Genomic DNA, 13,832 nt, shown 5'->3' with positions numbered 1-13,832 from the left:
TGCATTTTGAACACATTCTAGATCATTTTAGATTGTCTTTTTATACAACTTTAAATGCAATAATTTGAAACTATTTCCATTTGTAATACTATTACAAATGACTTATTTCTTAAGTTTTTTTCAAAGGAAATCTTATCATTTATTTTATAAGTAACTTCTCTTAAGAAGAAGGTATGAGTGTCACTCAACTGAACTCCCAGGACTACTGGGAAATATTAGATGAATTGAATTAAATTTTTGCTGAATATTTCCTTAATGCTGCTTAATTAAAAGCAAAGTGAATCCCAGAAATACCTACTAAAAATTAAACTAAGCTAACAAATTATAACATTTAGTAAATTGGAAATTTATACAACTCATAATAATACATATTATTTAAAAGTATTAGATTACTTTGTAGGTAGATATAAGTCATTTACTAGTTTGTTGATAGAGCAAAATAAAATACACAGGACCATGGAAGTCATTAAAATGGACAGAGAATCATAAATATAAAGTCAGAAAGGCATTAACTGTGGTAATATAATTTACATGAGAAGTTTCCTCCCTGAGAGTTTCGGAAACAAGTTTGAAAATCTAACATATTCCTGAATGCTTTGACCTATTTAATCTGAAAGTTATTTTTATATTATACAGTGATATATTAAGGTTTGTCTACAAAAATCTCTCCTTTCTTTTTGTTGATATTTGTGACTTTATCACAAGGAATGACTTTTTTATGTCTCAACAAAAATGTTCAAACCAGGGTTAAAAGAATTTCTTCTTTAGGTGGTGGACCAGCCAATGCCCTTGTCATGCTATCTCGTTTTTGATCTCCACCTTCTATCTCTTAGTTTAAAATAGATGAAACTTTGGCAATGATAAAGTTATTTTTAGTATTAAACATGACTCAGGTACATAGACCTATCATTGTAACTGTGAATACCTACATTAGTTTTCAAACCCAATTTATTAAAATTTATGATAAACTTTCAAGTTTTCATTTTTCAGCCTATATGTAATAATTTAACATATATGTTGTAATTTTACATTAAGAATAAAGAACATCAGAGTTATATACAAACATGAGACAATAATTATAAGACTGCTTATCTGAATCTTTTTATGATACTGAAAGAAAAATTGCTGAAATCCTTTAAAAATTAAGGAAAGGTCTATTTATACTCTTTAATGCTATAAAATTGTTATTTTAAAATATTATCTAAATATTTTAAATATTTAGATAATAAATATTATAATATTTATCTAGATGTATTTTTAATATAACTATGTTATAACTGCTACTTAATTTGTTTAGATGAGATCGAAAATGCTTAAAATTTTTCATTGACATAAAGTATAGGATATTTTCAGTATCTCTTATCTGTATTATTCACTGAAAACAATTTGTACAATGAGCATGGTAGGACCTGTGAAGTGAGCAGGTTGCAGGTTTTTTTCAAGGTAGTACTCATTTGGTACTACCTTGGAAGCATAGACTCTATAGTCATTATAGTGAAATATACGCTATCAAGACTCATTTAAGTGAAAGAACATGTGATCAAAGAGATAAAGGGGCTAAAGGCTTGTGATTCATTTAAGTAAAGATTCAGCGAGAGAGTTTGGGAGGATTTTCTTCTGAGTGAAAAATCTCAAAATGGGGAAACCAGCAAAATTCCATTCTGTTCCAGAAAAGAACATATAGCAGTGCATGAAAACCAAGTACATGGTAGTCAGTAGAGGACTCGCATTTTGAAAATGCACCTAGCAGCCATTCAGAAAGATCTAGAAAGTCAAATAATTTTTTAATTTATTTGGCAAATATAAGTTCTTGGACTTCTTTATTGTGTGATTAGAAAATACATAGATATTATATTGTAGAAGCACAAGAACAAAAGTTGTAAAGAATTAAAAAGAACAAAAAGCCACCGCAGCAATCTGTAAGAGTGATTGAAGATACGAAAACATGACTTAAGGCTGGGGATGTCAACCAGCTTCACTCAGGACTAAGCAAATTACATACACATTATTTACCCCCCCAACAGAATTTCTCTCTTTATGGACCTAGGGACCCCAAAACTGTACATTTTTCCTCTGTGGCTCCCCAGTGATTCTAATGTGAATTTTAGAAAGAAAGCAAAGCCATTCTTCTTGGGTCTACAAGCAGAGATCTAGAGATGGTTAGAGGTGTATTATGTGGCCTGAGTTGGTGATAGGACAAATATGTAAGAAGGTAAGGTGAGTCTCAAAGGTTGAGCTTCTGGGACATGAAGTTCTTCAAACAGAAGTGGACATGTGGTCTGAGGAGCACTAGGGAGGCATATGACATAGTGTGCTTTCGTGTGCCACCTTTGAAATGTTAGAAAATAATATTACAAGTATTAGAAATGAAAACCAGACATTGAGAGCATACTTCAAATGGAATATATGCTTTCTAAAGTCAGATTTAGTCTCCCGACTTATTTCTTTCCCGTTATCTTTCTCTTCCTAGTGTTTTTCCTGTCCACCAGTCCATGTACTAACCCTTATCAGATAATATAGTGGTAGCTGTACAGAGGCTCTGTCTGTAAAATGTGAGCACACTCCAGTAGTCATTCACAAAGAATTTATAGTTGAAGCCTTAAATAAAATCAATGGATTATGCAGGCATAGCAGTGGATGTGAATGAGTAGCAAGAGCCTTAACATGTCGGTTGGTTGGTTATTTTCATGACCAAATATTGATCACATATGTAGATCGATGCCAATAGTCAACTCTGCTGAACCTGGAATCCAGGTAACTTTTGAATGAACTTTGGGACTTTTCTCAGTTGGTCATGACTCATGATTGGATACCTCACCCTGATCTATTTGTATCCTGGAATTTTGTGTAGCACTATAGAAGAACTTTCCTAGAGAGCATCTTCCTGGTGGATTTTCTTAATGAGCTATAACTACTCTAATTAACACAAATTACTTATTCCTGGGGGATACCATCACTATGACATTTATAGTTAATTTATAGTTGAATACACTTTTAAAATTACAACAAATTAAGTATTGTACATTGCCTGTGCAATATCTGTAACTTTCTACCTTCTGGTTTGGCTTAGTGAAACAAAGCCTCACAATTAGAATAGATAGTCAGAAGTCTCTTCAGGTCAGTAAGTTTCCCTCGCTTTCTTTTAATCCTTCTTCCTCTTCTTATTTCTGCTCCAAATATCTGTATTAATCTAAAGCAGTGGCTCTCAACCTTCCTAATTCTGGACTATTATGGTGACCCCCAACTATAAGATTATTTCATTGCTACTCCATAACTGTAATTTACTACTCTTATGAATCGTAATGTGAATATTTGATATGCACGGTATATGATATAGGACCCTTGTGAGTAAGTCTTTTGATTCCCCCTGCAAAGCGGTCATGAACCACTGGTTGAGAACCCCTTCTCTAAAACTTTCTATCAGTTTATGTGATATGAGTCAAAATTACATTTTGTAGGATGTTTACACTATGAGTATAATATTGGGAAAGCATTTTGTCTAGTGAGTGCAAGTTATTAAGAATAATTTTTCTTTGATTCTGAAATGTTCTGTCCTGTAAGTCAAAATTTAATGATAAAGGGTTGTTTAGGAAGCTATATTAACATGGAAATGAGAAGAACTAGACACAGTCTCTTTGACTTTAAAGAGACAGGATTGGATAGGAAGACCTCGTTCAGATCTAAAGTAACCATGTGACAGGTGAGGTGTCCCCACAGTTTACAGGACACAAATTGGGAAAATCAGGCAGATGACAGCTGAGCCATGGGCTTTATCCTCCTCAGATACACTTGGGACCTCTGTCTTTCATCATGAGCCTAGAAGATTTCGTCACTGTCTCCTCTCTGCACACATGCCCAGTGGAAATCAAGCTTATCATCATAGGATGCACACAATCTCTAGTTACTCTTCCTGTTCCCTTCTGTGGCTCTAGGCTGTCCTCTGGCTATAAGAGAAGGTAAAGCTGTATTTGTATGTATAGGTCTTTGAACATTCTTGAACTCCCTCTTGCACTGTTTTATTTCCAACCAAATTATTGCAGGTATCCTGTTTCTGATCTATTTTTCAGAGTTGTTGCCTTGACATTTGTAGGGACAGGTATGAGATGGTTCAATTTGAAGGTGTGCCATAAGGGAGAAAGCAGGTTCCTAAATATAGGCTGCTTTCATCTTCGTACTGAACATCCCCCCTCTCCTTTTATATCCTCTAACGTTATTAACCTTCTCATTTCAAGATCTTGCATACAATGTTATGACTAATATCCCTTTAAAATCAAATGATAATCAGTGAAAAGAAATGAAGCCAATTAGTTACATGCTGCTTAGTGTTTTTCCCTGTGAGACATGTTTCCTTGATGTCCACAGAAACATCATATTAATTAGAGTTAAATTAGACAAATGACACCTCATTTCTCCTTTCACTTTATATGGTGTTTTCTCTGCAATCCTTATTTAAAGGAGTCTTAGTTAACCAACCAAATTATATCAAACCTGAGTCATCTTAAGCTGTAAGAATTTTCACAATACTGCTTTTCTATAGATACTGATCATTCATCAATGGTTTTGTCTTGCTAATGTCTGGCTCTACCTAACAAATTGTCCTAAAGAGACAACTTTGTCCTCAGTAGCACACGTGATTAAGGATGGCCAAGACAGTTTGCTAGTCTTAATTAGTTCACTCCTATAAACTTATCGCCATAAGAGCACTTTGGACACACTATCTTGGCTTTAGAAAGCCAGCCACTTAAAACACAATCTAGTATCAAACTATGAAATCATTACATTCAGTTTTATCATGTAAAAATCAATTTTCAGCCTTTGGCTCCTCCTCTGATACCACAGAAAATAACAATCAACTGTATTCTTAGAACTTCTATGTACACTGTGAATGTATTATGTGATTGTACAGTGAATGAATATATAGGTACTATGATAGACATATTTCATATTATCTTCTAAGCCCATCTTCTTATTCCTGTGTGTGTTTGTAGCTTCCTTGTCTTGCATTTGGAAAACAGACTTGCTGTGTTGAATAGTAATTTAACATCTTATAGTTCCTATCTTAATACACACAAACACACACACACACACACACACCTTCTCACTTGTCAAAATCAGCTTGAATAGAAATATATCACTCAAAATACAACCTCAGCAGCTGTATGTGAGAAGTGATGACATCTAGCTAGCTGAATTAGGAATGGAAGATCAGGGCTCAATATAGTTATAACTGAACATTTCTTCATTACTATTTCTCTTTATACTCTTGCTTTTCTCTTGCTTCTTATCTTCAGGGGAAGTATACACTAATGATCACTTTAGATCGAATAAATGTTCACTACACAGCCCTGTTGATGCACTTGTGTCTCTTGTCCTTGTGTGTTCTGATCCTTTGGGATATCCTTGTTTGTGGGGTTTTAGTCAAGCTTTGTATTACACTTTTAATTGTACACTTCTCTTTCCTTCTTTAGAGCATGACTAACATTTGGGAAGCATGCACACCAAAATATGATAGCATGTTCATCTAGTTCTTTACATCCTTTGCCAGTGTAGATGGGAAGTGCCTGTTTCATGTTCTTATGCCTCCTAAGATAAAAATATTCACCTTCCCCTAGCGTTGCAGGAGTCTTGGAATTTAGCCCTCTACTACATATCTTCCAGTGGCTATCTGCCAAGAGTTGGTTGCACAGGTCTTAGAATAGGTCCAGTCAAAAAATTATTTACACAACATACATGTCTACTAAAAATTATCAAAAAATATTTATTGTTTTCCTTCCTAGAACAATATCATTAATTCCTTTTATGGCTTGGAATGTATGGGCAAATGTAGCCTTTAATACATGGCGAATATTCCTTTCAGATTTTAAGAATCTATAAATTTCCCTCATGCTTTGGGAATAGAAACAACAGTATCCCTTACAAAGGCTCCCCTAGTTCTGGGAAACTGCAACTGCTTTAGGGTTATTAAATACATAATGGGTATGTGAATAGTCGTGTCATTCATTGGTCCTTCATTTATTTTCTACACTCTTGCAAGAAATTTAAAAACAATTTAAATGGCAATTTATGCATTGCCATTTTTATAATCAATTTTATAATGTAGAAAGGAGATTAAAGGGCTCAAAATTAACAGTATTATGACAATTTGTAGGCTTTGTTTCTCAGGGACACTTGCTAGAAATTTTTTTCATTATTAATTGTGTTTTATAAATGAGATTGGTTTTATTTTTATGAATTTATTTTTATTAGTTACTGACAAGGGCATATTTTTCCATCAATTTACTTCACTTGAAATGGTAGAAATAGAAATAAGAAAACTTGTAATGCCAGGTTTGTTTTCAGGAAAGTTATCATTATTTTTTTAATCCTTCTCACTATTTGTTAATCCAAATCTTTTTAAGTACTTCTCACTGCTTATTGTAATTATCTCATTTATATTTCTATCCATGGATGCTATAGCATGTGATATTGAACAGGGCTGGTAGAGCCCATTTGTATTCTTAATTTTTCTTAACATAAACATGCCCTAAGCTCTTGTTTTTCCATCAAGAAACTGAATTTGCTAAAGAGAAGAGGAGTCACTTCCTATGAAGCGAATGTAAAGATGCTTCTCTTTTATTTCTCCTGAACTCCCCTATTTGTGTAATCATATAATTAGATAGGTACCTGCAAAACTGGGATAATGTTTGCAAAATAATTTGTCCCTATCTCATGTCTTGACAGTGAAGAAACAATAAAGCTATATGATTTTGCCGTCTGTCTCAGAGCCTTTTTCTCTGTCTGTCTGTCTCTTTCTTTTGTTCTATGTATGTATGTATGTATGTATGTATGTATCATCTATCTACTTACCTGCCTGTCTGCCTGCCTACCTGTCTGTCATCATCTTTGGTCAAATAACAGTAGATTTGAGTTTATCTGTTTTTCAATCTGACAAAAAATTCAAACTGGGTTAGAAAATGTTATAGGTATTGCAAGGCGTCCAGTGGAAACATGATGGATGGCAAAGTTTCATGAGAGCAATGAGCAAAAAAGTTACAATGTTGCTAATTTTTTGTCCTAGAGTTTGACGATTATATTTAAATTAAACATTAACTAGAACTAATTATAGCTGTTGTCAGTGATACCACTAAAGAACACTAACTGAAACAATCTGTACAGCCATTAAAAGAAAAGAAAGGAAAATGAAGAAGTAAAATGTTCTTGACATTAAAACATTTTTCAAATGTAACAGTTTCAAATCTCAAATATGGAGAAAGGCGAGATGGCTTACCAGTCAAAAGCTCTTGCTGCATGACCAGTTTATGCCTAGTAGTCCACAGGATGTAGCTCCAGCTTTGGGGGATCTGATGCCCTGTTCAGGCCTCTTCAGATCATTGCACTTGTATATACATACAAACAGACATTATGCATTTACAAATGAAAATAGAGCCACTTAAAAAGCAATTAAAATTACTTTATAAGCTACCATCATTAATGTTTTCACATACTGTGCAAAATTTAAGTGTTTTCTTATCAGATGTCCCTCAGAATTCTGCATTATGTATTTGTACCTTTTTATTGACTCATAAGTGTTTCTTATATCATGTGATAAAATAATTCCATCTTAGATGTAATATTTCCTATTCATATTGTAATTCATTTTAACATAAACACCAATATTATTAATATTTGTGCTACTTATATTTATGCTGCCTATATTCTTCTGCTAATCGATTTTCACAATAAATATTTGTATATGTAAATACTCATCACATTCATCTATGTCTTATGTCATCACCCTGTGATTGATTTTTAAATTGAAAATATAAGATAGGAAAGAAGTGCTTTCAGAGAGGAAAGTATTACTGCTCAAAGAGTCAACTGAGATGGAGACTCTAGAAAATTCCATTTCCATTCTTTCTTCTTTAGTAACCATAACTTGGTTCCTCCTATTAAACCCCCTTTCCCTGGGCTCCTTTTCACAAAATGATTCACAAAATGAGGATCTACATTACAAGACAATGTGTGGATGCCCCTGCAGCATTTCCCCTGTCCTGTTTCCTGCTGTGCCTTCTAATTCCAGGCTATATTTCTTGTCTCTTTAAAATTTCCTAGAACATCCCTTAAATGTCACTAATTTTAATAGCCTAGCTGTGGCAGTGCTGCTTTCTGGCAACATCCTGATAGTGACATCAAAGCAAAGTGCTGGAATTTTACTCACTTTGATTGATGAGCTTTTTGTTACCGTGGACAAATTGGATTTTTAAATACTGGTAATAAAAATTAATGTATGATGTTGCTCTTTGGATGTTATTGGATCTCTCTGCCTTAATTCAGGTTTTAGCAATGAAAGCATTAAGAGATAACAGACCTTGACCACAAAGTTACCCCTCAAATGCAGAAGGTGGTTGGTTGCCTTGGGGTTTTCATCTTCCTGCATTGATGCTGGATGAGACTGTTTACTGTGAGGGGAGCAGTGGAATTGGGTCATAATCTATTTCAATACTGATGCTAATTGTGGTGTTTATTCCTTCTTATTTCAGCACCCCCCAGGTTTACACGAACTCCGGTTGATCAGACAGGGGTCTCTGGAGGAGTTGCATCGTTCATTTGTCAAGCTACAGGAGACCCAAGACCTAAAATTGTCTGGAACAAAAAAGGAAAGAAAGTCAGCAACCAGAGATTTGAGGTATTAGGTCCATTGTTCTGTTTCTCTGGGGAAGAATGCATCTATTCTCTCTCTGCTCTGCTATGAGGTGTCACAAGTACTGAGTTGTGACAGTTATGTCACCTGCAATGAGCACTGTAACTCAGTGTCTTTCGAGAATAGAGAATGTGGTCATTGTGGTGGCTGCGTTTTGTCTCCACTTGTGAAAGGACTTAACTAGGGTCTGGGGATTATTTTAGAGTGCATGTCTGAGATTCTGGTTTCTATTTCAAGTAAGGGGAATACTGGAGTCTTGGATATGTCTGCTTGACTCATCTTCAGACTGCTTTCTCTTAAGATTGCAAGGTAGAATCCCATATCCTCATTTTCCCAAGTGCAAAGGGCATATGAAAAATGTATGTCTTTCTAGCAGTTTCTATCTTCCTTAGTGCTACTGAATTGCATGGTTATATCTTAATACAATATGTGGATGGCTAAACGGTATCAACTTGTTTATACCAGATTCTAAACTTTGTTATTGAAAATAGGATCAGTTATATCCAATCCTATAGCTTAAATTCAGGAGTGTTTTCTTGGAAGGGGATTTCAGTCTCTGTTACCAAGTCAAGAGAAGATGGTGGATTAAAATATCAAGTACCGACTTCACTAACCCTATGGACTATAATAATAAAGTTTCTTTTGTGTTTTAGTGTAAAGTACAATGTAAAAGAAACAAGCCGAACATAGTAATTATTCAGGGAATCTAGTGGAGACTTTTTTGTCTTCCTTCAGGAAAAAGTACACAATGATGCTAAGTCATTTCAGTATCAGGAGGAAGTGTGTGATTTAGAAATCTATTCATTCCAAAGCACATCATATTCATAAATGAAGATGCCCAGATTGTACTGAGTTTTAGGGGACATCAAGACTCTTGAGCTATCCCAATTATCAAAACTCTCTTCTATTTTGCCTGATTTTCTAATAGATTTCATGACTTAGTTCACAGTTTGGAAAATTGATTATAATCTCTGGCAAATGGTAATATCACAACTAAAACTCAAAATACTGTATCATTATTGTTCAAAGTGCTCAGAGCAGGTTCAAGATGATAAGAATTCTGATTAGAAATAGCAGTGAAATTTAAAATTTGAACTTCAAGTCACAAGTTATAATTTTACAAATTTAGACATAAATTTTATTTTTTATATGTTTGAATTTATGATACATTGGTTTAAACTTTTCTTAAAATTTCTTCAAGGAATTTTCTATACTATACACAAACAATCATGTTGTTTATGAGAATTTGGGGTATATAAACTTTTTTCCCTTTAAGTTAAAAGTTTTTTTCCCAAGAGGGATGCTCTTTGATAAGCTTTCTATTGAAGGTGACCTTCTAAATAAATCTTATGGAAATAAATGATAGGACCACATAGTTCAAAGCATGAGATCTTCTTTGTACATACTTGCTAATGAGAATCATATAAACAAATTCAGAAAGCAAAAAAAAAAAACAAATTCAGTGAAAAGTATATTATGTAAAGCAGCTATGTGAAGTGATTCCAAGTCTTGAGCTGAAAAATCCTTAACCAAATTTGTAGTAGACACACATACAGACACACACACACACACAGACACACACACAGAGCACTTGTATACCTTATACTCCTGTGTATGTAATAGATGACACTGGTTTTGCTTCTGCTTCTGTCAATGCCAGATATGGTATTTGGCACATAGAAAGCATGCATTGATTGCTTTCAAAGTGGGAATTAGAGCACTGGCTTTTAATGCATGACAACATAAAAATGTTTCAATATGCAAAATGGTTAAAGTTTGTGAATATATAATGATATTAATATAAAATTAATTTAAATTTAAACTCATATCAGTGATGTGCATACATTTTCTAAATTAAACTGGTATATATACTCAGGTATTCTTTTTTTATAAAACTGTGGAATTTAAGGAAGATTCTAGTAACTGGTGCTTGTATCTCTTAGATATATACCAGATTCCTTTCAGATGTGTGCTTAATCAAGCTGAAAGTATACAGTGGTGTTTGAGAAATTGAACATTTTGAGTATTTCTGAATTTACAATTAAAGTGGAACACAAAGGAGCTAAAGTGAATACAATTAAAATATTTAATCTCCTTTCTCTGCATGGTAATACATGCGCACAGAAACAGGGATTAAGCTCCCTGTAACTGGATTTGATAGAAAGTCTTGGTTTATTTGCAGTCAAGGCACACAGAAACACTCCAAAAGCACCGTGTCTCAGTAAGCAGCTGCATGAAGACGTTGTGGAATGGAATGGTGATGCTCCTGACTGCTGTACATATGTAGCACCACGGTGGCTTGCAGACTTTATGCCGGTTCTTTTAGCTGCTTTTAGTGCCAGTGTTGCTCTTCTCTTTCACAGTGGAGCCCAGAATGACAGTGAATTCAGGATTGGTGCTTAGCTTACTCTTGTTTGGCCTGGTGAGACAGGCCTCCATTTCATGGGAAGAAGGCCATAAAAAGGCAGGAAATGTTAAGCTGGAATAAATACTGGAATGATTTATGACAAAATTAATGCAGGCTGCCAGGCTTTGGGTTGGCTCACTTGTTGGCTGCCTAAGTACTAGATTTATGCAGTTTTCTCATCGTGGTTTGGCCATATATATTGTTAAGAACAAGACCCTTTAAATGGAAGAAATATTTGTGGTGATAAGCATTATCTTTTAAACGGGTCCACATAAGCACATCTGTTGCCAAAATGAGTAAATGAAGTTTATCCGTCACAGCTATGGTATACTTGTAATCACTAAGCTTGAGATATGTTAAATGAGGGAATCATGGTGGGATTTGGTAGGGACTAGGGATCTGTCCTTGTCTATTGGTAGTTTTATGGTTTTTTGTTGTTGTTTGGTACAAGGTATATACATTTGAGCAAATGTTCTCCTGTCCCACTTTATTAGAATTCAGTGCTCTATCAGAATGATGCCTAGTCTAGTTGGCGCCTAATGGCTGGCTCACTACTGTACTGAGAAGTTTAGCTGAGAGGTAGATGATTGTAACAACACCTGTGACAGCTATTGTTTCCTCTAATAGGTAATAGAATTTGACGATGGATCTGGATCAGTTCTCAGAATACAGCCCTTAAGGACTCCACGGGATGAGGCCATTTATGAATGTGTGGCCTCGAATAATGTGGGAGAAATAAGTGTGTCCACCAGACTCACAGTTTTACGTGGTAAGTGTTCATGGTGGTTGTATCATGGCAGCTGTTCTGTCTGTCAAGTGCTCTTTTGTGGGACTGTTCAGAGAGCAGGGTTGTGGTACGATCACACAAGGAAAGAGCTTCAGTAAAATGCTGGAATGTGCCAAATATTAATCAGACAGTGGGTATCTTCTTGATTCTTGAAGGAATGTTAATCAAGAAAAGTTTTTGTTTTAAATGCCAGATGCCATTTTGATTTTGGCAAGGATATCCAGACAGGAAAATGTATGGATCTCTCCACTGTTAGCGTCACTTGTGTCTAGTCTTGTGTTTGATTCCTACTGCTGCTGTTTTCTTGTACACTAAGTTGACACTGATAGTTACAAAATTAAAGAAGCTTCCTTCCCTAAAATAATTGATTAAGGCCAGGCAATGGCAGCACATGCCCTTAATCCCAGCACTTGGGAGGCAGGCAGATTTCTGAGTTTGAGGCCAGCCTGGTCTACAGAGTGAGTTTCAGGACCGCCAGAGCTACATAGAGAAACCCTGTCTCGAGACAACAAGCAAACAAACAAACAAACAAAATGATTAAAAACAAAGAAAGAAAAGAAAAGAAAAGGTGAGCTTCTTTCCATAAAATGATTAACAAGAAGATATGCACATTTTATGCCAAAAATACTTATTTATTTCAGGTGGTTTTTTGAGCTGATACCCATTGATGAATAAAATGGAACGGCAGATGCCTTTCTCTTCCTCTGTGTTGTTTATGAAGCCTGTTAAAGCGGTGCCTGTTTTGTAGAGTTCCATTACCATGATAGTGGTGTTGTATAAAATATGGCCCCTTGCTATATTTCTAGCCCTGATTCTTCAGCAAAGATATAAGCATAGCCTAACTGGGAAGCTAGTAGATAGTATTATTATGATAATGTTCTGTGCATCTTTATCTCCTTCTCTGTGATATTGTTTTCTTGTTTTATGCCTCAGAATTGTTTGAAAAAACTTACAATAGACAATTTTTCGGAATAAAATTTTGACAAAATTTGAGAAGAAATTAAATGAGTAGGAGACGTTTCCAAGTGTTGTAAAGATGGAAGATACTCAGAGAATGGACCTTTGTAAAGATAGATGCCAGGAAGAAAACTGCAAGGATTTTGGAGTTCAGCACTGAGGTTGCAAGGCTCCATCAGGATGCATGCATGTGAAAAGTCTGGTCTTGTAAGGCGTATCACCTCCCTGTAAAAGTGAGGCTTCTGTACCATTCCTTTGTTGCTGTTGTCAGAGCTCAGTATACCCCAAAAGCTGAATTGAAAATAGAGTCCCACTCATGGCTCCAGCTGCATGGATGCAGCTTTCAGAGGATGGCATAGTCAGTCATTAATGGGAGGAAGGGCCGTTGTCCTCTGAAGGCTCTATGCCCCAGTGTAGGAGAATGCCAGGTCCAGGGAGCAGGAGAGGGTGGATTGGTGAGCAGGGGGAGGGGGAGGGAATAGGGAGATTTTTGGAGGGGAAGCCAGGAAATGGGAGAAATATGAAAAGTGAATAAAAAAATCTAATAAAAAATTTTTAAAAAGAAAGTCCCAAACTAAGAAACAAGAGATCATGAAAACCCATATACTCAGAAAACATGCCCATTGCAGATTAACCCATAAATGCATTCTTTCATAACCATATGTATTCAAAAACCTCAAATTCTAAAGAATTGCAGCCAATATCCCTCCATGATGAAACTCAGACAATGAGGTTATAAATCCTAAGTCTCTGGGCTCATAATGGATGACATAAAATGTATTTTAAACTTTAAAAAGTATTTAAAACATTTGCAAAGATAATAGGAGGAATAAAATCTACCAGGCAGCTATAATATCTATTAAAATAAAATGTGGACAGTCATTAGAATTCAGATGTAAAATTTTAATGGGGTGCTCATCCATGTTTATAGATGGTGTACTTGTGCTATCGAACATCTAGATATATGTGAATCTATATGTGTATGTTTGTAATGTAACCAG

The 13,832-nt window shown here is 35.1% G+C and overlaps 1 protein-coding gene across 47 annotated transcripts in view; it reads left to right on the top strand.

Moving 5' to 3' along the window:
- Window positions 1-13,832, top strand: part of Ptprd (protein tyrosine phosphatase receptor type D) — a 2,240,535-nt gene that overhangs the window by 1,920,248 nt on the left and 306,455 nt on the right. For 27 of the 47 annotated variants that reach the window (XM_031377711.1, XM_031377696.1, XM_031377694.1 and 24 more), the window contains 2 exons: window positions 8,520-8,668; window positions 11,715-11,856. In XM_031377711.1, the coding sequence (XP_031233571.1) occupies window positions 8,520-8,668; window positions 11,715-11,856 (291 nt within the window). The remainder of the gene's footprint in view (window positions 1-8,519; window positions 8,669-11,714; window positions 11,857-13,832) is intronic. The other 20 variants (XM_031377713.1, XM_031377716.1, XM_031377715.1 and 17 more) reach the window with 1 other exon arrangement.

The sequence above is a fragment of the Mastomys coucha genome, unplaced genomic scaffold (assembly GCF_008632895.1).
Source record: "Mastomys coucha isolate ucsf_1 unplaced genomic scaffold, UCSF_Mcou_1 pScaffold18, whole genome shotgun sequence".
NCBI lineage: Eukaryota > Metazoa > Chordata > Mammalia > Rodentia > Muridae > Mastomys > Mastomys coucha.
This window is presented reverse-complemented; position numbering and strand designations above follow the sequence as displayed.